This window comes from Wallemia ichthyophaga, assembly GCF_000400465.1.
Source record: "Wallemia ichthyophaga EXF-994 unplaced genomic scaffold scaffold11, whole genome shotgun sequence".
Taxonomy (NCBI): Eukaryota; Fungi; Basidiomycota; class Wallemiomycetes; order Wallemiales; family Wallemiaceae; genus Wallemia; species Wallemia ichthyophaga.
Genome location: NW_008806284.1, coordinates 314756 through 333701, shown reverse-complemented (window position 1 = coordinate 333701; position 18946 = coordinate 314756). Strand labels below are relative to the sequence as shown.

General features: G+C 45.4%; 12 protein-coding genes across 12 annotated transcripts; 5 read left to right on the top strand and 7 right to left on the bottom strand.

Moving 5' to 3' along the window:
• Positions 1 to 43: 43 nt before the first annotated feature.
• Positions 44 to 2426, bottom strand: J056_000805 (Thiamine repressible s regulatory protein thi1; the record flags this gene model as incomplete). The annotated part of the gene is made up of 6 exons (XM_009270433.1): positions 44 to 514; positions 565 to 741; positions 787 to 1008; positions 1060 to 2272; positions 2319 to 2332; positions 2379 to 2426. The coding sequence occupies 6 exons, from the start codon at positions 2424 to 2426 to the stop codon at positions 44 to 46; spliced, it is 2145 nt and encodes a 714-aa protein (XP_009268708.1).
• A 632-nt stretch (positions 2427 to 3058) lies between these two features.
• On the top strand, positions 3059 to 3869 carry J056_000804 (uncharacterized protein; the record flags this gene model as incomplete). The annotated part of the gene is made up of 2 exons (XM_009270432.1): positions 3059 to 3367; positions 3417 to 3869. The coding sequence occupies 2 exons, from the start codon at positions 3059 to 3061 to the stop codon at positions 3867 to 3869; spliced, it is 762 nt and encodes a 253-aa protein (XP_009268707.1).
• Positions 3870 to 4787: 918 nt separating this feature from the next.
• On the bottom strand, positions 4788 to 5129 carry J056_000803 (uncharacterized protein; the record flags this gene model as incomplete). Its single annotated transcript, XM_009270431.1, has 3 exons — positions 4788 to 4942; positions 4991 to 5068; positions 5120 to 5129. The coding sequence occupies 3 exons, from the start codon at positions 5127 to 5129 to the stop codon at positions 4788 to 4790; spliced, it is 243 nt and encodes an 80-aa protein (XP_009268706.1).
• A 78-nt stretch (positions 5130 to 5207) lies between these two features.
• On the bottom strand, positions 5208 to 5522 carry J056_000802 (uncharacterized protein; the record flags this gene model as incomplete). Its single annotated transcript, XM_009270430.1, has 2 exons — positions 5208 to 5374; positions 5420 to 5522. 2 exons carry the CDS (start codon positions 5520 to 5522, stop codon positions 5208 to 5210), a joined length of 270 nt encoding a protein of 89 aa, XP_009268705.1.
• A 474-nt stretch (positions 5523 to 5996) lies between these two features.
• On the bottom strand, positions 5997 to 7096 carry J056_000801 (Protein TOXD; the record flags this gene model as incomplete). The annotated part of the gene is made up of 2 exons (XM_009270429.1): positions 5997 to 6956; positions 7004 to 7096. 2 exons carry the CDS (start codon positions 7094 to 7096, stop codon positions 5997 to 5999), a joined length of 1053 nt encoding a protein of 350 aa, XP_009268704.1.
• A 772-nt stretch (positions 7097 to 7868) lies between these two features.
• J056_000800 (uncharacterized protein) lies at positions 7869 to 8137 on the top strand (the record flags this gene model as incomplete). The annotated part of the gene is made up of 3 exons (XM_009270428.1): positions 7869 to 7928; positions 7976 to 8029; positions 8081 to 8137. 3 exons carry the CDS (start codon positions 7869 to 7871, stop codon positions 8135 to 8137), a joined length of 171 nt encoding a protein of 56 aa, XP_009268703.1.
• Positions 8138 to 8652: 515 nt separating this feature from the next.
• J056_000799 (uncharacterized protein) lies at positions 8653 to 9022 on the top strand (the record flags this gene model as incomplete). The annotated part of the gene is made up of 2 exons (XM_009270427.1): positions 8653 to 8710; positions 8769 to 9022. 2 exons carry the CDS (start codon positions 8653 to 8655, stop codon positions 9020 to 9022), a joined length of 312 nt encoding a protein of 103 aa, XP_009268702.1.
• A 107-nt stretch (positions 9023 to 9129) lies between these two features.
• J056_000798 (putative nitronate monooxygenase) lies at positions 9130 to 10167 on the bottom strand (the record flags this gene model as incomplete). The annotated part of the gene is made up of 2 exons (XM_009270426.1): positions 9130 to 9729; positions 9772 to 10167. The coding sequence occupies 2 exons, from the start codon at positions 10165 to 10167 to the stop codon at positions 9130 to 9132; spliced, it is 996 nt and encodes a 331-aa protein (XP_009268701.1).
• A 449-nt stretch (positions 10168 to 10616) lies between these two features.
• On the top strand, positions 10617 to 12887 carry J056_000797 (uncharacterized protein; the record flags this gene model as incomplete). Its single annotated transcript, XM_009270425.1, has 4 exons — positions 10617 to 10646; positions 10740 to 12436; positions 12491 to 12583; positions 12629 to 12887. 4 exons carry the CDS (start codon positions 10617 to 10619, stop codon positions 12885 to 12887), a joined length of 2079 nt encoding a protein of 692 aa, XP_009268700.1.
• A 2234-nt stretch (positions 12888 to 15121) lies between these two features.
• Positions 15122 to 16066, bottom strand: J056_000796 (60S ribosomal protein L5-A; the record flags this gene model as incomplete). The annotated part of the gene is made up of 2 exons (XM_009270424.1): positions 15122 to 16008; positions 16057 to 16066. 2 exons carry the CDS (start codon positions 16064 to 16066, stop codon positions 15122 to 15124), a joined length of 897 nt encoding a protein of 298 aa, XP_009268699.1.
• Positions 16067 to 16525: 459 nt separating this feature from the next.
• On the bottom strand, positions 16526 to 17314 carry J056_000795 (uncharacterized protein; the record flags this gene model as incomplete). The annotated part of the gene is made up of 2 exons (XM_009270423.1): positions 16526 to 17132; positions 17181 to 17314. 2 exons carry the CDS (start codon positions 17312 to 17314, stop codon positions 16526 to 16528), a joined length of 741 nt encoding a protein of 246 aa, XP_009268698.1.
• A 923-nt stretch (positions 17315 to 18237) lies between these two features.
• Positions 18238 to 18923, top strand: J056_000794 (uncharacterized protein; the record flags this gene model as incomplete). The annotated part of the gene is made up of 3 exons (XM_009270422.1): positions 18238 to 18316; positions 18364 to 18429; positions 18478 to 18923. The coding sequence occupies 3 exons, from the start codon at positions 18238 to 18240 to the stop codon at positions 18921 to 18923; spliced, it is 591 nt and encodes a 196-aa protein (XP_009268697.1).
• Positions 18924 to 18946: the final 23 nt, after the last annotated feature.

Genomic DNA, 18946 nt, shown 5'->3' with positions numbered 1-18946 from the left:
CTAATGTATCCTAATGTATCCTCAGGCAACCCACTCTCACAACCTACATCCCTCCAGCACCGCTGAGGAACGTCTCGAGCACATTCGACCAATCCTGAGTGTTGATTTGCAAGAAGCTATCGAGGGGCGGAGTGCCGCCGACGCCGAGTGCGGCCGCGTCAACCGTGTTATACTGCACCTGACCGAGCAGATCTGTGAACATCTGCTCGTTCGACTCAGCGTGGTTAGGTGGTGTGTCGACGAGGAAGGGCAGGTCGGTGAAGAAATTGTCAGCTGATGCCCCGTAGCTTATATTTTCCTGCGCTTGCATGAATGACGGGTCCATTGGGAGGTTGGATGTCTTAAGTATCTGCATTATCATATCCACCGCCCTCCCATTCAACACCTCCCTCTCCTCCCTCACTCTGAGGATCTGGATGCCTGACTGTATAAATCCAAACACTGATGGGTCCAGATCGTTGTTCCTAAGACCCTCGCATGCGCTGATGATGAGTATCAGCGTAGCACTGAAAGACTATGTGGAAGTTAGCAGAGCACTCCACTTAAAATATCCTCATCACTCACTCCCCACGCTACCGTAGCATCCACCCACAGATGCTGCATCTTGCGCTCTAGCAGCATGTCGCGGTATATTGAAATGATGCTCCGCGCTGAGGTCGCGCATATGACTAGACTCGTGTATCTAAAGCTCGAAGTTGACTGCGAGCGTGGATTTGGAAGGAATGTTTTGTACAGCCCGATCTGCGCTTGTTAGATGCGTGTTATTTCATGCACTTCTGTGCTCACCTGAATTATGTGAAACGCTAGTTGCAGATTACTGTACAGCTGATAAACATACTCATCCTTTCCGTTGCTTCCGTGTGCCAGCTTTTTCGGGACCTCGTTTTTACCATCCTTCAACATTTGCGGTATTTCATTTAGCCATTTGTTCAGTTTCGAATTTAGCGACGCGATGTCTGTCAACGACATCAACAGCTCATCACCATCTGAAGTCTTCCTCAGTTTATACTGTTGTGTTGTGAGCTCGTTGCCTGAGAGCAACGTCAAGACGATACTCACAATTGTCTGCAAGATCTGTCCGTGGATATTGTACAGCTTGATAAGCATGTTGAAGTACAGTACACAACACTCAGACTCCCCATCACCTAGCTCATTGTCTGGCAGGTCTAGACTGATCTCGTTGTCCTTTATCAGCGGCTGACGTCCGAAAGTGGACGCCTGCACTCGATCGAGAAGATACAGCGACCAGTACGCTCTCTTCCTCAACTCTTGGTCTTGCGGGGGTAGATCAGTGTCAACAAAACGTGAATGCAGTCCAATATCATGCGCTAAAAGCACGGTAGTACCGTGAATCATCCATCCGCTCCTCGAATGTATGCTTTTGGGTACGTATATTTGCAGCAGAATAAGCGCTTGTATATCCTCGATAGTCGCCACATCCATGTATGGGTCTATCATCTTGCTTTTGGCAACACTGTAGTATCTGAATCCTGCCAGGAACTGGTGCTGACCTTCAATCATAACACGCGGATCGTTGGAGTACTGAGATCCTATCGCCAGTACTGTCATTAGCAGGGTTTCAAAGTTACGGTCGTGCCTGCGATAAGCTATTTCGGCAAAGAAGCGAGTTCTATCGAGAAGCGGGAGTGTGCTATTGACTTTCTCAAAGTACAAGCCAACCAAAGACTCCACCAAGTCAGGGCTCAACATATGCACAGGAAGGTAGTCTAGTCCATCGATAAGCAAATCCTCTTGCCAAAAGTGAGGTCTTTTCCCGCTTAAAAGTCCAGTAGGGGAGAAGCCAGTATAAGTGCTCAATCTCTCGATAATTCCACGGATACTCCCCTTTCCAAAGAATCTTTTTTGCTTTCCGGGGTGATTATGAACTGTTTTTCCATCGCCAAGTGTCTTAAGCAGACATCCCTCCTTCCTGCAGCTCTCCGTCGTCTCATCGACATAAATGCCGTCATTCATATCGGAGGCTTCTGTGTGTATGTGCATGTGCATTTGCGCGCTGGGGGAGGGGATGGAAAAATTCCGCTTCCGCTTAGCAGTGTCCGTCTCAGCCGCGAGTACTTCTGGCGGTGCGTACTTGTCGAGCAGTCTCCTATACTCTTCGATGACGCCCTCGCTTTCGGCAAGCTTCGTCTCCAAATCGCTAACGTAGCTCGGGCTGTGGAAGCCCTTGTTCGTGTAAATGCATTCCATATTTTTGCAGTTGGAGCACTTGTTGGGATACGTGATATCAGCATTGCACTTGATTTTCTTCTTCCTGGCCCTGATGTTAGAGTGTACGTGCTGCTGGTGCCGCTATTCACCTGCATCCGTCGCACTGGTCAAAGCGTTAGATGACGGTTATCGGCACGTGCACAACTCACAGCCCGCGTAATCTTCGACTTCTTGTTTCTTTTCTCGGTGCTAGTCATGAGCGTCGAGCGGTAACTGATCACCCCGCATTGTGGAGATTTTATTAAAGGGGTGAGCTCGATAAAATCTTTAAGCGATTTTCGAGGGCAGGGTCTGTACGCGGGCGTGCAATTTTGGTTTCCTCAGCGTGTTACGCATCCGAGGATATAGCCGAGATGCCTCATCGGTGGATATCTTAGAGGATGCAGTACTTGGGTGTGCGTATGTGCGTGTATGCGTGAGGCTTATTGCGTTAGAAAGCTATATTGCAATGCTTAAAGCCATCAGAATTCTTGAGCGATCTAACGGCTATCACCAAATCTATTCCGAGATATACTGGGCGTTAACATGCCTGTACTCCGCGAGCAGCTTAAAGATCCTAGTTAAGCTCAATTTGGCCATATCAGCCCACTTGCCGTCGAGATGAGAGTGGATAGAGCTCTGACAGCAACAGAAGCTTTCCAGCAACAAAATGTCCTTATTACAATACTATATATGCTCATATATACCCTTAATTTGCGCCACATAATGCTTCAGCCTCGTTAGCTTGGCAGAATGACGAGATGTGACTATAGCAGAAGAATCATCAGCCCAGCTGGCTTTATAAGAAGCGCTATATCCTTCTTGCTTTTCTACATCCCAAAAGACAGAAATGTACTTCAACACCGCCAAAGCTCTCGCCGTTCTTGCATTCACTGGCACCATCGCATCAGCAGCAGTCACACAACCAGACAACATCGCCCGTCGCGGAGATGAGAAAGACGCCAACGCCATCAAAGACCACAAGGATGACTACAACTATGGTAATGGTGTCGATGCCAAGAATGACAACAACCACGGCAAATACGACAAGCAAGACAAGCTATCCCACGAAGAGGCACTCAAGAAGCATCGCGAGGAAGTTGAGAAGCAAATCAAGCTGAACAATGAGGCTGCTGAGAAGAACAAAGCGGATGTCAGGGTTGGTTGAAGTGATGTTTGGTGAAAATTAGCTTACAATGTTTTACCAGAAGACTGACGAATACTGGAAGTCTGACAAGAAGCATGACAAGTATGAAAGCAATGACAAAAATTATGATGACAAGCACGGCAGCAACGACAAGAAACATGATGACAAGTATGACAACATGAAGTCCAGCGGTATGAAGCACCAAGATAAGCAGTATACTGACAATGGCAAGAAGCACAGCGACAACAAAAATTACGAGGACAACGAGCAAGACATGTATCATGACCAAAAGAAATATAACGAAATGAAGCATGACAACAATAACAAGAAGCATGGTGGTGAGAAGGACGGAAGTGAAAAGAAGCAGCATAAAAATTACGACGATAAGCACAACAACATGAAACACGACGATGGCAAGCCCGACGATACAAAGTCAAGCGACAAAAAGTCCGACAGCAACGACAAACAGCACAGCAGCAACAAAGATAAGTACAAGGACGATAAGAAATACTGAGCTGCTTAGCATCTAATACTTTCGATGCTGCTTTTGTATTAAACAATCAATAGTTTATGTGTATACTTGCCTGATTCTTACCCTTAACCCGGCTTTAGGACTATCTTTCCTACTGCTTTATGAATATTCAGCTCACGCCGGCTGTTTATGATGTATGATTTCAAGTATTCAGCCAAATATCGAAGTAACTTCGGCGATCCTTGAAGTGGAAAAAAAACAGTAAGCTGAAAATTTACCTTTCAAAATAATCGAGACAATGGATCATACTAAACTAGCGGCAAGTCAATGGATATTGCTTGATTAGTACGTCAATCTGCAGCTAAGCTTCAAGCATTGCTGATGGACATCTGAGGAGAGATTTGAGAACATTTGTTGGCAAATACGCAACGAGGATTAAGTCAAACAGTACACATGTATGACATTTACAAACATACTGCAATGACTTCATTTGTTAATTATACAGCACACATTTACTTATCTGACATGATGATATCAGTCACCATAGCAGCTCTGCATCATTAATTCTCGTTGATTATGCAGGGGCTCTGAAGTAGATATGAGTGGTTTACATGGTAAATATACTTTATATCGACTGCAGAGCGCGCTTGTGATGTTTGAGTCGAATATCATGCATTGTGGAGCCAGTGCATGCGTTCCTGCGTTATTCTCATTGTCTCATATTCACATACGCAGCAAATAGCAATCGTAAACATCATATAATATCTATTATCAGTAGCATCTCCACTTTGGAGCAATGGCATACCGAAGGCCAGGCATGGTCGCAATAGCACGTCATAATAAAGTTGGCCGACCACAACAATGGACAATATGAAACCTTATTTAAAAAGCCAGTGATACAAAAATAGGGGTATCTAAAGTGTTAAGATTGATATTAAAGTACTTGCGGGCATATCTTGTTTATGGCTTTACCTTTTTGAAGTTACTAGCCTTGGCGACTTCCCAAATATGTGGGTCGTTACGCATATTCTGCATAACCATACTCTCTTCCTCAATTTCAAACTCTAATTGCGTGCTATTTTTTTTGTCGTCGTTGAATTCATGTATATTAGCACCTGTCTTGATGTTCGTAAGACTATCAACATTCCTATCCACCCACCCACCATAGAGCATCAGCAGTCGCATCAATCGTAAGATGTGGTCTTTTGGCGTTGAATTGTGGAACACTACGACAAACAAGCCTACACAGACTTTAAAGCTAAGACAGGTTCTGAGTACACGCGTGCACCCACCAAGAGTCATGAATGCGATTCAAAAAGAAATTTCAAATGCATTTAGCGCGCAGTAATCAAATAAGGTACTGAAAAGCGTTCGGACAACTCAATAAGGAGGAGGAAGGTTGTTTATGAGAACGAAGTCCTCTATAATTGCGCCGCCGTAGTACTCGTGTTGCAGCCTGTATAAGGAATTGTATGAGGAGACAACGTCCAGCCAACGATAGATACCGGCTGACTCGTATTGTAAAAGTGTGCATACCCTATTGCTAGCTGTGTGAATGTATAAGCCTAGCATCTTTCACTAAAACACCTCACTCTGATTGATAAGCTCGAAAATGTCTTGGAACGCGGCATCTGTGGCCGTGAGCTGAAGGCGGATTTTGTATACTTTCTTCTCGTCACCTGTTTCAATTGTCATTTTTGGTTGTATGAATACAGGATATGGTGACTGTCCTCCTTTTTGAACGCTCTCACAAGCACATGTGAATCATGCATGTCGAGGCACGCATTGAATAATGTAGGAGAAATTAATTTGCGCTATGATACACGCCGTCATATGCCCAATTCATGTGTGTCTTTGATTAGATTGTCTTTGATTAGATTTCAGTGAGTCATTGCTGCGTCATGCTTGTCGATGCACTCGAAGACGATGTGAAAAGAAAGACAGAAGTCGGATTAACTGGGAGATTTGAAGTGTGATGGAATTTATGTGATTAGGTTGCATAATTACCCCCAATCAATTTCTATGAAGCGATACATCATGCATCGCTGAACAACATAAGAATTAGACGACCAGAAGACCATTCATCAAAATGACCATCCTCATTTGGAAATTTTAGATCAAGCAATAAAGTATACAGAAAATAGCACATGAGCTTATTCGCAAAACGTATTATTCCTTCAAAAGATGTACAACTTTACCAGCTCTGATTTCACCCTTTTCCATCTTGAGCAGCCAAGGTAAGATATTTTCCAGCCCTTTGCTGGTCGCGACGATAGGTGTAGTTTTGAGAATTTCATCTCTTAAAAGACCGGGGATTGTGCCTCTGTCGTAACCGAAGAACGCGACAGCCTCCTTGCGCTCCTGCATCATCTCCTCCATCGTAACGGGGCGGGGAAAAAGGTAGTTAGCCCAAGAGAGGTCCTCAGCGAAGCCGGAGTGTACGAGCGAGAAGACGACGTTCGAACTTGCCTTAGCTTTGAAATCTTTCGCGGGAGGCAGGACAGTGTGCACGGTAGCTGACTGCGCATCAGATGCACATGCGACTGTACTTTTGAGAGTTTCTGGCGAGCCGACGCAATCAATTGCGAAGGTGACATTGTCGTTTGTAGATTCCCTCACCTTCTCAACCACGTCTGCATCTTTGTAATCAAAAACGATGTGGGCACCAAGGGAGGAAATTAGATCTTTATTCCTCTCACTCGTGGTAGCCACTATCTTTATACCGCTGATGTGAGCGAGTTGCACCGCGTACATGCCAATAGCAGTGCTAGCGCCCCAGATGAGGACTGCCTTGGTGTGGTTGGGGTCGAGAGCAAGTGGTGATTTGAGAAAGAGCGCTTGAATGGCAGTGAAGAGGGACATGCCGAGTGTAGAGGCGCATTGAAATGACATCGCTGATGGTATCTTGATAGTGAGATCTGCGGAAGTAGCTAAATATTCAGCAAATGAGCCTTGGTGGGGTGAGTGGTTGCCAGATACCATACCACAGACTCTGTCACCGATTTTAACACAGTCTGATTTTGATTCAACGACAACACCCGCATAGTCACTTCCCAGGCGATTGCCAGGTTTACCGGGACTACCGAGGAGTGAGAAACTGTCGGGTGGGTTCTGTGCAACCGCGTGAACCTGGTGGTTTGGTGAGCGTGGTGTGCCTGTGAGAGCTTATCACCCACCTCGACGAGAATATCGTTGTGTCCATCAAGTGCTGGTCGATCGACGTCTTTAATCTCAACGCTACGCTCGCCTTTAATAAATAATCCTCTCATTGTTTTCGATTAAGCTGTCGATGAAGTGATTTCTCAGTGTCGCTCGGTCTGCGGTGACCGAGTTTCGTCATCCGTAGTTGAGTCAATGGAATAAATGAGTCAATGAACGTTTTTAAGCGCTTTCAAGCGCATTCTATAGTGGCTAAATTGATTGTAAATGTCTTAGTGTGTCATGGTTGGTGTTCGTTACGAGCGATTTCACGTGACCGCTGGCAACAAAGAAACCGATAATTTGTTATTCTACCGGCAAAATGCTTTATCATCAACAGAACAATGTTATAAATCCTAGCCTGTTCACACTCGTTCGCTCAAAAATATGAGTCAAAACTGCGACATATTAAATCAAATAAACACCGAAATAAGTAATTCAGGCAGGCATCTTTTTATATTATAATCTTCTTCCTCAGCTTTGCGCATCTACTCCTCACAAGGCAATGAAATTTTTAGCAATCGTCACTGGTCTCGTTATAGCCACTTCAACGTCATCCACAGCACATCCTATCCTACAAGATTCATTTAAGAACTTTGCTGAGGGAATTCTCAGAACCAGAAAGGACCTTCCAAACACTAGCTGAGCCATTTGACGATACAGCATCAACCAAATCATCAAAAACTTTGATTCTGTATTAATTCAATCAATCAATTTCCAATTCTCACATGCGACATCTCTTGAATGTAAAATTTTAGCATATCCGGAAAAGGAAGGTAAACGCGGGTTGAATGAATAAATATTCGCGCAACACGCTTTCCTCAGACAACTTCCATCGCTCAAATGAAGCTCTCAGCCATCGCTGCCACCATTGCCCTTCTCTCTACCGCCTTTGCTGCACCAGTGAGTGGAATTTTACTAGCACATACCCGCATACTAAAACAGCTCAGCTCCTCGACCACGTCGCCAACGGCGCTGCTGACAAGATCCTCAAGCGTGGAACTGTAAGTGTGGACTAAAGTGGTGTGTTTTCATTTTTACTAAGCCTCCTGAAGGAAGAGAAGCGTCTTTTGAATGACGTTGCTAACGGCGCCTTAGACAAGGCTATTTAAATGTCTCATTTTCTTAGACATGCCTTTAACGCCTGCTTGTATACTATGTTTACATCACTCTACAATAATGCGTTTGATTAGCCAAGATTTTTTCTGATGTCATCTTGATCGCATATTGTCTTTTGAAAAGGAAGCAAATGTTTGCGCAGCAGGTATGATATGATGACGTTGTTTGCTGTATTTGTGATATTTCTCTCCACTTTACTTCACCATCAAAACCTACGAGTCCCTCAAGAATCCAAATCTTTCCTTTTATCGTTAGCGGCTTTCATGCCAATAGTAGCAGCCAAGCCGGCTCAAGTGGGTATTACAGCCTTACCAGAACTTTACTGACTCTCCAGTCATCACTTCAACTTGGTTGAATGTTAAGACACACCACGTTTCTCATAATTCTTGTGTAAATCATGTATCCTACCTATATTTATCCCGTCACATCAAAATCTGTCTGCTGATCTTTCCACATGGATTGTTCCCGGCCTTTAGTCTAAATTTCAATCACCGATGGATGGAATGGTATGAAGGTGGCGAAGAAGTGGAAGTTAGAGCAACATCAGCCACAGTTCAAAGAGCACAGTGAACTGCTTCTGAGAAATGAACTGGCAATTGTGTACACTGCTCTTAATTATGCTAGTGGTTGTCACAGCAGCATCGCCTGTGCCAATAAAGGGGGGTGACTGCGAACACCCTAGGAAATCTGAGCATTCAAAAGACACTGAACTCGCTGAACACCCGCAAAAGCCACGTTATCCGCTCAAGAGAGGCGGTATATCACATACACTCCTCAACGCAGACCCCAACGAAAATGAAACTCCTGGCAGCAAGAACAAGTTTTACCGCGTTCAAGTAACAGACTATGAGCCAGGCCCAAATGATTATGATTACTAGCCTGGGTAGTCTAAGAAAATTTTCAGAAACACAGCAACGCAAGTCTTGTTATAGTTTATTTTTGTAAGCGAGTTAATTGAATACAATATTACATATATTCTTCAAGTTCATATATTATAGCCATCATATTCCCTCTGCAGCTTATCGATGAGGTGTGGAGTAGAGGGAGAGTCACGAACAGCCCCAACACCCATACCTGCCCACAGTGATAACTCATCTGAGCGGTGATGTGTTGCTGCATTGCTACGCAGAGGCTGAGTGAGGGCATTCTGAACTGGATAAGGAGCTGTGAATTGCACTCCAGCCATATCTGTAAATCTGTTCCTAATACCGCGTGCCCATCTCCCTGAAAAGGCCTTTGTGAGAGTGGTATCGTCATTATGGGCAGCGATGAGAGATTCACGGTATGATGCAGGTACAGGTGACTCCTCGGTTGTCAAAAATGCCGTGCCGAGCTGTGCACAGTCTGCTCCTTGCCTCAAAGCACCTCTCACGTCCCTACCATTCATTATCCCGCCAGCTGCGATGAGCGGTGTGTGTAGATGTCTCGTCGCTTTGAGCAGCTCACTGAGCGGCTCGCCTGGATTTTCTGGATCTAGGAAACTGCACCTGTGTCCACCAGCCTCTATTCCCTGCAAAACTATCCCATCTGCACCCACTCTCTGCCAGTATTCAGCCTCAGTTGGTGTGGTGGCGGCGCCTATTACCTGAGATTACATGGTCGTGAGTAGTGCGAATTGTAAAGCTACATCACTTGCAGATATATTTCGCTCATGCAAGGCATTTACGCGTGCAATATCTATCCCACCGAAGACAAACGACGCAATAGGAGGCTGGGCTTCCAGGAGGGCTTCAAACTGCTCCTCGAATTTGGGTGCGAATGTGGATGGACGTGGTGAATCCAGTCCCATCTCCGTATAGTAGTCGTATAGCCACGCCAACCTATCGCGGACGCTGTCCACATTGTATCCTTCTTGATTGTCCGTTACGAATAAATTAACATTAAATGGTCTCTCAGTCCCCGCTTTTGTCTCTCTAATTGCGCTCTTGAGTGCGTTAGGCTGCATCATTCCGCAGCCGATACTTCCTAGTACACCGCAGTTACTCGCGCTTATCGCCATCTTGGGCGTGCTGGCACCGGCCATGGGCGCTTGTATGACGGGCAGCCTGGCGTTCTGCAGAAATCCTCGCAACGTCATAACGTAGGGTGAAGGTAGTGGGAGTCAGAGAGATTTTAGCGGAGGCATGATTTGGTGTATAGCCTGTGGAAGCTTATCCAGACGAATTAAACACGCTAAATACACTTTTCTCGCAAATCAGGCACTCCGTTGTAAACCAAAGGACCCTTTCCTTCTTTATTGAGGCACGCCACGGCTAGCGATCAGGAATGTACATGTATATCTACGAATGCAGCTAATTTGTAAAATATCTCGTGATAACGGCGGCATCACCGGCATCGAGACGGACATTCAGCGCTTGGTTTACAGGGCTAAGAAGGAACGGCTAATAATATAAGGTTTACGGCAACGGCTGTTATATAACTTTAAAGTCATGTCGTCATTACTCAAAAATATGAAAAATCGGTGAAATCAGAATGACACACTGTCAAAAATCCTCACTTTTGGTAAGCCGTTCGGAATTTACGATAAGGACAAAATTTCAACTTTATGGTGAGTGCCATGTCTATGTATCTGATAGTGTTCTAAGGCGTTCATAGATATCAACGCACGATACGTTGAAAGAGGAGCCAGAAGAAGAGAGCAGACCAAACACACCACACGTAGGATCCCCTCAAGCACAATCACAAGCACCCACAGGGGGAGATCAGCTCAAGCAACCCGAGCAACAGGATAAACTCACCGATTCTCAGCAACAACAGGCAAACGACGAAGAAAGCTTTATAAAGAACCAGAAAGAGCAGAAGCAGCAACAACAGCAACAGCACCAAAATAATATTACAGCTAAGCACAATGAGCACATGCGCAGAGTAAAAAGCAAACGTCCCCTTTGGGGCATTGGGGGTGTCTTCCCTGCTGAGGATTCAGAGAAGCCTAGCAATCATGAAAGTGGAAAGACTCAAGGCAGAAACAACGATATTAGCGGAAGTGGCCAAGAAGTCTTAAACGCAGCTGCAGAAGCCGTTTTCTCCAGAGGCAGGGAACTAGGCTATCAGCAGGCGTCTAGTATCACGGGTAACACACCATCTCTCCCCACGGGAAACTTAGGATCAACCAAATTCGGCTCTAGCTACTCGAGTTCCCAGCCACCATCTCATCACACCAACCAGGCCGGTGACTATTTCAATTTACCGGGTACAACACCTGGAACAACACCTGGAATAACACCTGGAATAACACCTGGTCAGCATAATACTCCTTTTGGCCAAGTAAGCGGAATGATGGAAGACAATAAAAGTACAAAATCAAGCAGAACACCATTTCAGGTCGGGGGTGTTATCGATGACAACAGAAGACCGTCGTTTGCTCGTCCTCAGCCTAGCAAAAGGTTTCCTACCCAGACACAGCAGCATAGCTACTACAAGGAGCAGGCAGACAAGGAGATGGCAGACAAGAAGTCAGACGATAAGGATTTAACTAATCGCGATACTCAGGGAAAGGAGGAAGGTCAGGTCGGTGGGATTATAGATGGTCAAAAGGACACACCGGCCGCTGATCAGGACCGCTCTCTGTCATATAACACTGACAAGTCGCAAAATTACCCACAAGGCGGTGGCACTGGGCAGGTTGGAGAAATGGAAAATAAGTGGCTTGATGATCCCATTGAACAAGAAAAGTATGAGAATCCTGATGAACCCATTTACAATTTTTGGTTCAACATTAGAGAATACATGCGGGAACCGCTCGCAGAGATGCTCGGGACGTGTGTATTTATGATTATTGGCACTGGCGCCAGCTGTCAGACACTTATTTATACAAATCAGACAGCTGCATATACGAATTTGAATTGGGGATTCGGCGTTGGAGTCATGACTGGCGTTTACATTGCTGGTGGTGTTTCTGGTGGCCACCTTAACCCAGCCATCACTCTTTTTCTTGCTTTATTTCGAGGATTTCCTTGGAAAATGCTTTGGAAATACTGGATTGCACAGGTTCTAGGTGCATTTATCGGAAGCTTTACGGTCTATGGAATGTACTGTCAGTCTCTTTACAACATAGATCCCGCAAAGACGGTGTCTTCGAGTGGCACAGCTGCGTTATTCCCTACAATCCCCACAACAGAAAATACTACCATCGGTCTTGCAGTGTATCAGGAAGTCATCGCGACTGCAGTATTGACATCGAGTGTTTTAGCCCTTGGTGATCGTGACAATACGCCACCTGGAGCGTCTTTGGGTGCTCTAGTTCTTGCACTAATCATTATGGCCATAGGTACGTCTCTAGGTGCTTTAAGCGGGTGAGTGTGGTGTCTTTAGCACGTGAATTTTCCCTGAGCAATCACACTCACCAGATATGCCATGAACCCAGCTCGCGACCTCGGCCCACGCATCATGCTCAGTTGCGTTGGCTACGGGAAGGAGCTATGGACGCACGATAGATGGTGGTGGGTAATTTTCTCTCATCACACATCATCATCTCACAATAGCAGGTGGCTAACTGGGCCCATCTTGGGATCCTTCGGCGGCTCGATCTTAGGTGCATTAGCGTACGACTTTTGCATCTATAGTGGACTGGGTAGTCCAGTCAACTTCACCGGCAAACAATGGCGACGGTTGATTAACCCTATGTTTCGAACGCACAACATGGCAAAAGCTGGGCTTGAACGGATGGAAAGAGATCGGAAGGAGAGAGACTTACAGAATGAAATACACGAGCTGGAAAATAAGAAGGGAAACAAGGCTGTTTAGCGGCGAGACATTGCACTTTCACTCGTCACTTTAGGACTTTCTATTTATTGATTTCTACTATAATAAGGATAGCTTGATTGTATGTATAACAAAGTTGACAGGATTATGAATATATTTAAATTATTATATGCCTATCTGTTGATTTCATAGCTACTCAGCTTAAACTTCGCCCAGCGGAATAAATTGGAAGGAGACGTGCCTTGTACCTTATGCCTAGGAGCTGTTCAAGTATTTCGACAATAGATTACCTATACAATCGTGTTTCGTGTAAGTGAAACTCTACAGATCTAGCAATTCACCCCTATTCCTATGCATATGTCTTGATCATCTGGTGAATTGATGTATTGCCCTCCACCATGATTGAATTAAGGCGTTGCTGTCTTCACATCGTCATATCGTCTGAACTTTAATGCAGATTTCAGACTAACGTTCTTTAATGATAGCACCGTCGCAAGCTTGCACTCAATTCCCACAGCATCAGCACCCGTTGAACATTGTCCTCTGACTATAGCTAGAACGACGATGAATATCATGTGTGACAATTGAATCTTTTAAAACATCTCGTCATCTTGGGCTATTGCAAATCAGGACTTAAGTATCCAAGAGATCTTTGGGCAGGGCGATATTCGTCTGAAAATCTTCAAAGAGGAGAATCTTTTCAGCGGAGGCGTGCTCAGATAATCGCCGCTAATGAGCTTGCTTCCCGTAATTTGCCTCGCACAAGTTCATGGATGCATGGCTTAAGAAATGATTGATAGGTCAAGCTGCGCATGTATTCTAAAAAGAAGACTTGGGCGCATGATAGGACTTGTCGAGGCTTTTCACTTTGACGTGTTTATTTCGGCTAAATGATAGGAATCAAGACGCGTTTGTCATTATCTGGGATCTTCGAATGCAAATTTTGAGCTCTGGAGCAGTGGTTGGAGATAAAGGTAGGTTAATAAATAACTATGTTTAAACCTTTGACAAGTTTACTCTCACCACTTCCTAATTTTCCTTCCGCTTCAAAGATCGCCGCGTTTAACGAATTTGAATAATTCTGCGCGCCTCTCGATCAGGTCCAAAACGGTGTCTTGAACATTTCCCTTCGCTATCCTTTGATCATTCTACCTTTGCAAGTTTCAATCAGACGGCGTTGCTTTTATACGAGCAATTGTAATCTATGGCGGGTTTGGTCTTGTAATGGACAAGTAGCTCTCTAGCACTTTTACTGCAGTTTCAGAGGTCGCCTTCCAAGTTTCTGAGCCATATCCACCTGTCGAGGAAGATGTAACTCTTGAAGGCGACCAAGACCTTGCTTTTTATGAAGATGCTACATTCGAAAACGGCCAAAATCATAGAGTTGCTCGCATCCGAGACTTATGTACACACAAACACTGGTATTTTGCGTCACAATGACTCAAACAATCTTCCATATGAAATCAGAGCACTAGTTAATGATACAAGGCCTTCAGAAATGCCAACGGTTTCAGCAGCTTTGGCGTCTTCATCTTCAATACCATCAACCCAAGTCATGACGAAGTTTGAATTAAAGTTAGTAGACTATGCCTTGGTCAGATTCATTTCCTCTACTTTTTGGGATTTATTATTTTCTAAATTATGCCAAGCCCATACACGCACGGATCAGCCAGGTTTTGTGGAGTGGTTTAGAGGAGTGAGCATACAGTGAAGGCAACTGAAAATTATAAAGCGCATATGTGATAGAGAAGACATGCCAGTGGCGAGGTAGCCACAACCTATAATGTAAGATCAGCTCCCAAGACAGCTAAGGCAAGTACTTTCAACTAAATGTCCACGAGTGTCTAGTATCTTCATCTAGTATTCAGTGTCCACCAATTGTCCTCAACTATCCATGTCAAGACTGAAAAGAGGAAATGTGCTGAAGCTGAGCTCTTAACTACTTGTCCATTACTCCGACACGTGAACGTGAAGTTTTTAGCAATACCATACGTATGCTTGGCCTCAAAAACTCACTTTCTTATCCGGTATTGCATTCTCGTTGATCTCTCCGCGTGTCCAAAATATTCTCCACGTGTTCCATTTCTAAAAGCAACACAAGCGGTACAAGGTTTGAAAATGAATCAACTGGTTGCTTAAATTATTCATTAGGTCTACCTAGGCTTCCGCTTTAATGAGAGATTAAAAATTTCATATAATTCAAACACATCAACCACACCTTCAAACTCATGTAAAACAACAGACAGTTAATATATAAGAGCATGCTACAAGAGAGTTTACTCAGCGTTCTCAGCTTGTTGGAAGTACTGGATACGTTGTTGGATACCAGCATCACGTTGTTGCTTAGTGAGCTTAGTAGCCTTGTGTTTCTTGCTCTCGGAAGCCCAGTCCTTGCTCTTTTCAGTCTTTTTGTACTCTGGGTTGGCTCTGATGGCCTCGTGGGTGTTGGAGACAATGTCTTCTATGTCATCGGAGCCAACACCGTCGGCAAGGTAACGAGAGAATTGCTTCTTGAATCTCTCTTCATCTTCCTCCTCAAGAGACTCCATGTACTCAGCAATGTGACCACCAATGATGTACTTTTGGAGAATCTCAGCATCGAGCTCCTTGGACTCAATGTCGTAACCTGGGAAACGGTTTTCGGAGTGTGGGACGTAGAGACCACCGTCTGAGGCACCCTTGAGGGCACCAAAGACCTTGGAACCGGTGGAGGTACGCTTAAGACCGACGTCAAGGAAGACCTTGAATGGTCTTGGCTCGTCATCACCGAGTGGCTCAGTGAGACTGTATTCACCGGTGGCTTCGACATCACCCTCGTACTTGTCGGCCAAACCGAGCTTGGTGAGCGCTCTTCTGGCGACGAGGAGACCAACAGCGTAGGCTGCAGTCCATGATGTGAGACCGTTCTTCATACCATAGTTTGGAAGCTCGCGTGCACTAGCTTGGGTCAAAGTAACGTCACCTTGAAGTTTTGAAGAGACAATTTGACAGATGATGTTGGTGTTGGTGAATCTGACGACAAGTCTGTACTTTGGTGCGTTGTACTTGTTCTTGGCTTGGGTCACAAGGCGCTTACGAGCGTAGAAGTCGGTCTTTCCCTCACGACGTCTACGGTACTTGACTTGGTAGCGAGAGAAGTAAGCGTTGCTCTTGGCTTCCTTGACTAAGGGTTTGTTAGGAGGTGTGGCAAGTGTACAGTAGGTCTATTTACCGAATGGCATGTTACTGTGGATTTGTTAGTGATGTGTTTGTAGGTGCTGGGGAGTACGAAAGCGAGCAAGCCAAGTAAGAAAAACAACCAAAGTATGAAAAACAAGCTCAGCAATTCCACATGGCTTCTCTAACCCTGCGTACTCTCCCTGCTTCAAAATTCTACTCACGCTGAAGCTGTTGCGGTCTAAGAAACTCACATCGAAAAAGTCTTCTCGTCACCAAATTTTCAAAATATTTAAAATCGAGTGAGAGTATATTAGAGGCGCGTGTAGGTGTTTTAGCCCTTTTATTAACTGTGCTGTCTTCTCAAATTCTTCTTGTGCTAGCTGCGAGATGTATCCGTAGTAGTCTCCGCGCTCGCCTCGAGCCGTCTAATATACAAATTCATTGAGTATTCTATACAATCGAGCTATGTTTTTGCTGTGCTTGTGGTATATTTTGTGCAACTCCCCTGCCAATCGCACACGCTAATCATCGAGAATGAACGTGTGGTAATTGGGCCATACAATCTCGTTATTGAGAAGATTACGCAGGTATTCGAGTACGAAATTCTCGACCTTGCGCACATTCTTGAGTGTGTGTCTGTCCACATCCCCAATCTCACTCTCGACGACTAGACTCTGGAGAATGTGATTCTGTACATCGTCGTCATCCTCGCTGTTCTCGTCGTATGGCTCTACCAGTGAGAAATGCACCTGGCGTCTCTGGCTGTCGATGCCGATGATGGCTTTCGAGTGGAGCACAATCCCCCGCACTGCGAGTTTGACGGGCAAACTCATAAAGCCTGGACTTGGGAAGTTTACGAGAAGATTCGTGAGCAGCGTTAAACGCATATCTGATTCGTGCGTAATGCGCAACTGTATCTGCATATTTGGGATTGTTGAGGAGGCTCTTTTGGGTTGTGATTCACTGGCGTTGTGGTTGTTGTTGCTGTCTCTAATTTGTGCCGGGTGTTTGAGATCTGCCGCCTCGTGCGCCTCATCCTCACCATTCACGTCCTCCTCATCGCTCTCGTTGAACTCCTCAGAAAGCTCTCCAATTTCCTCCAGTTCAATATCAGGCGCCATATCTCCCCTTGCGGATGCGTCAGCGGTGCGCATCTCCCGCCATCTTCAAACCCACCAACTCAGATTCGTAAACTCGATGTGGCCGAGGATCGATGGTTTCTGCATCTCTTCGAGACGCTCATTGAGAATGCTGAGCAGATTGTCTGCCAGGCTTTGATCGAGCTTGGTGTAATCAATATCGACGCTCATCGATGTTGAGAAGGAGGAGAAGACGTGGACGCTATGGCTTGGGCTCGGGCTCTGGCTTGAGCGCCTGAGCGGCAGCTTTCACACTTGCTTATTCACTTCCGCACTGATCGGACAGATGAAATCATGCATATGCATCCCCAGCATTGGCAGCTTCATTTCCGCGGCCAATTTTCAAAAACAATAGCACAATCTTGTTGTTTTGGACAGTAATCCCCTAAAGATCCTTACACCCACTTCTTACCCGCCACGGGATGTTTAGTCATAGCTGACTAACCTCCACTTGATGTTTACATATTGAAGATTTATGTCACATGGCGCGGTGGTATGTTGGCGTATGCGGGAGAATCGTGGGACTGCTTTCAGCGCTGTCATGGATATGTATTTGATTCTCTGTCCTTTTTATCGGAGATATATTTAGAATGCAATTTGGACTATCGGAGGTTTTGTGATGTAAACATGGGTGCGTAATTGTGTATGTGCATGAAAACTCAATTTACGTCCAGAAGCCTCCAGCGCCAAAAATACCCTGGCGCATCTCGGACTAATGCCTCTTCTCCGGGTTGAGTCCTCGGAGGATTCAAAACGCTTACTTTTGGATCAAAAAAGAATCCACGATATCCCGTGGCTGTTTGGTACACGTTGCAATTATTTTCCCCTTCTCGGATTGTGTCCATGCATTCTCATCTGACCATTTATATTAAATTTGCTGCCGCGAAGATAGGCATGTGAGGAAGAGCGTGGAATGGAAGTAAAATGAAGCAATACACAAACATAGCCACGCGCTTTCTCCATCCATAAGGCACTGCCTTCATTAAGCGAACACGCGAGTGGGTTGCGTTACCAGATCATCAATCTGATTAAAATCGGAGGGCGATCTGAACAAAGCCATCGACAGCTGGTTCTGATCATACGTTCATGTTCAAATGTCCAAAACCAAAACCAATTACAACGACAGCCCCGGCAACTCAAATGCGACCAGCGCGAGTTGTACAGCGCAGCAGGGTGAGTGAGATGTGTTGACGTCTCACTCAGCTAACATTCCCACCAAGAATCCTCCTATTTAAGTCCCTTTTACCAAACATACCCCGCCAACGGATTTACCGGTATTAAAGCCTGTGAGTGGCGTGCGTCTCGGCTATGTCTCTAACATAGAAATACCCTAGCACCGGAAAGAGAGATACCGCCATTCGCGCTGCCGCACTACATACATCAGCAACCCTCGTTCGCCAGATCGCGTCGCAGCTCGTATGAATCTGAAGGCAGCAATGCGACTTCGAGCAGGAAGTCATCCTTAAATACCAATACCAATGCCAGTACCGCAGATAGTCTCGGCAGCAACAGCACTACTACCCAGCACAATATCTCAGATACCAACGACGCCGATAAGAAGCTCCAGCAGCGCGAGAGGAACAAGCAGGCTGCGAGTAGATTCAGAATCCGTCAGCAGTACAAAACAGAGTCACTGCAGATGGAAAACGACTGGCTGAAGCGGGAGCGAGTGCGCCTACAGAGGGAGAATCTCGCGCTAAAGGATGAGAATAGACGCCTTTCACTCGAGCAGCAGGGCCATTATGAGGGGGGCAATATGTACACACAAAGGATCTTCTAGAAAAATTACGGTAGTCATACAAA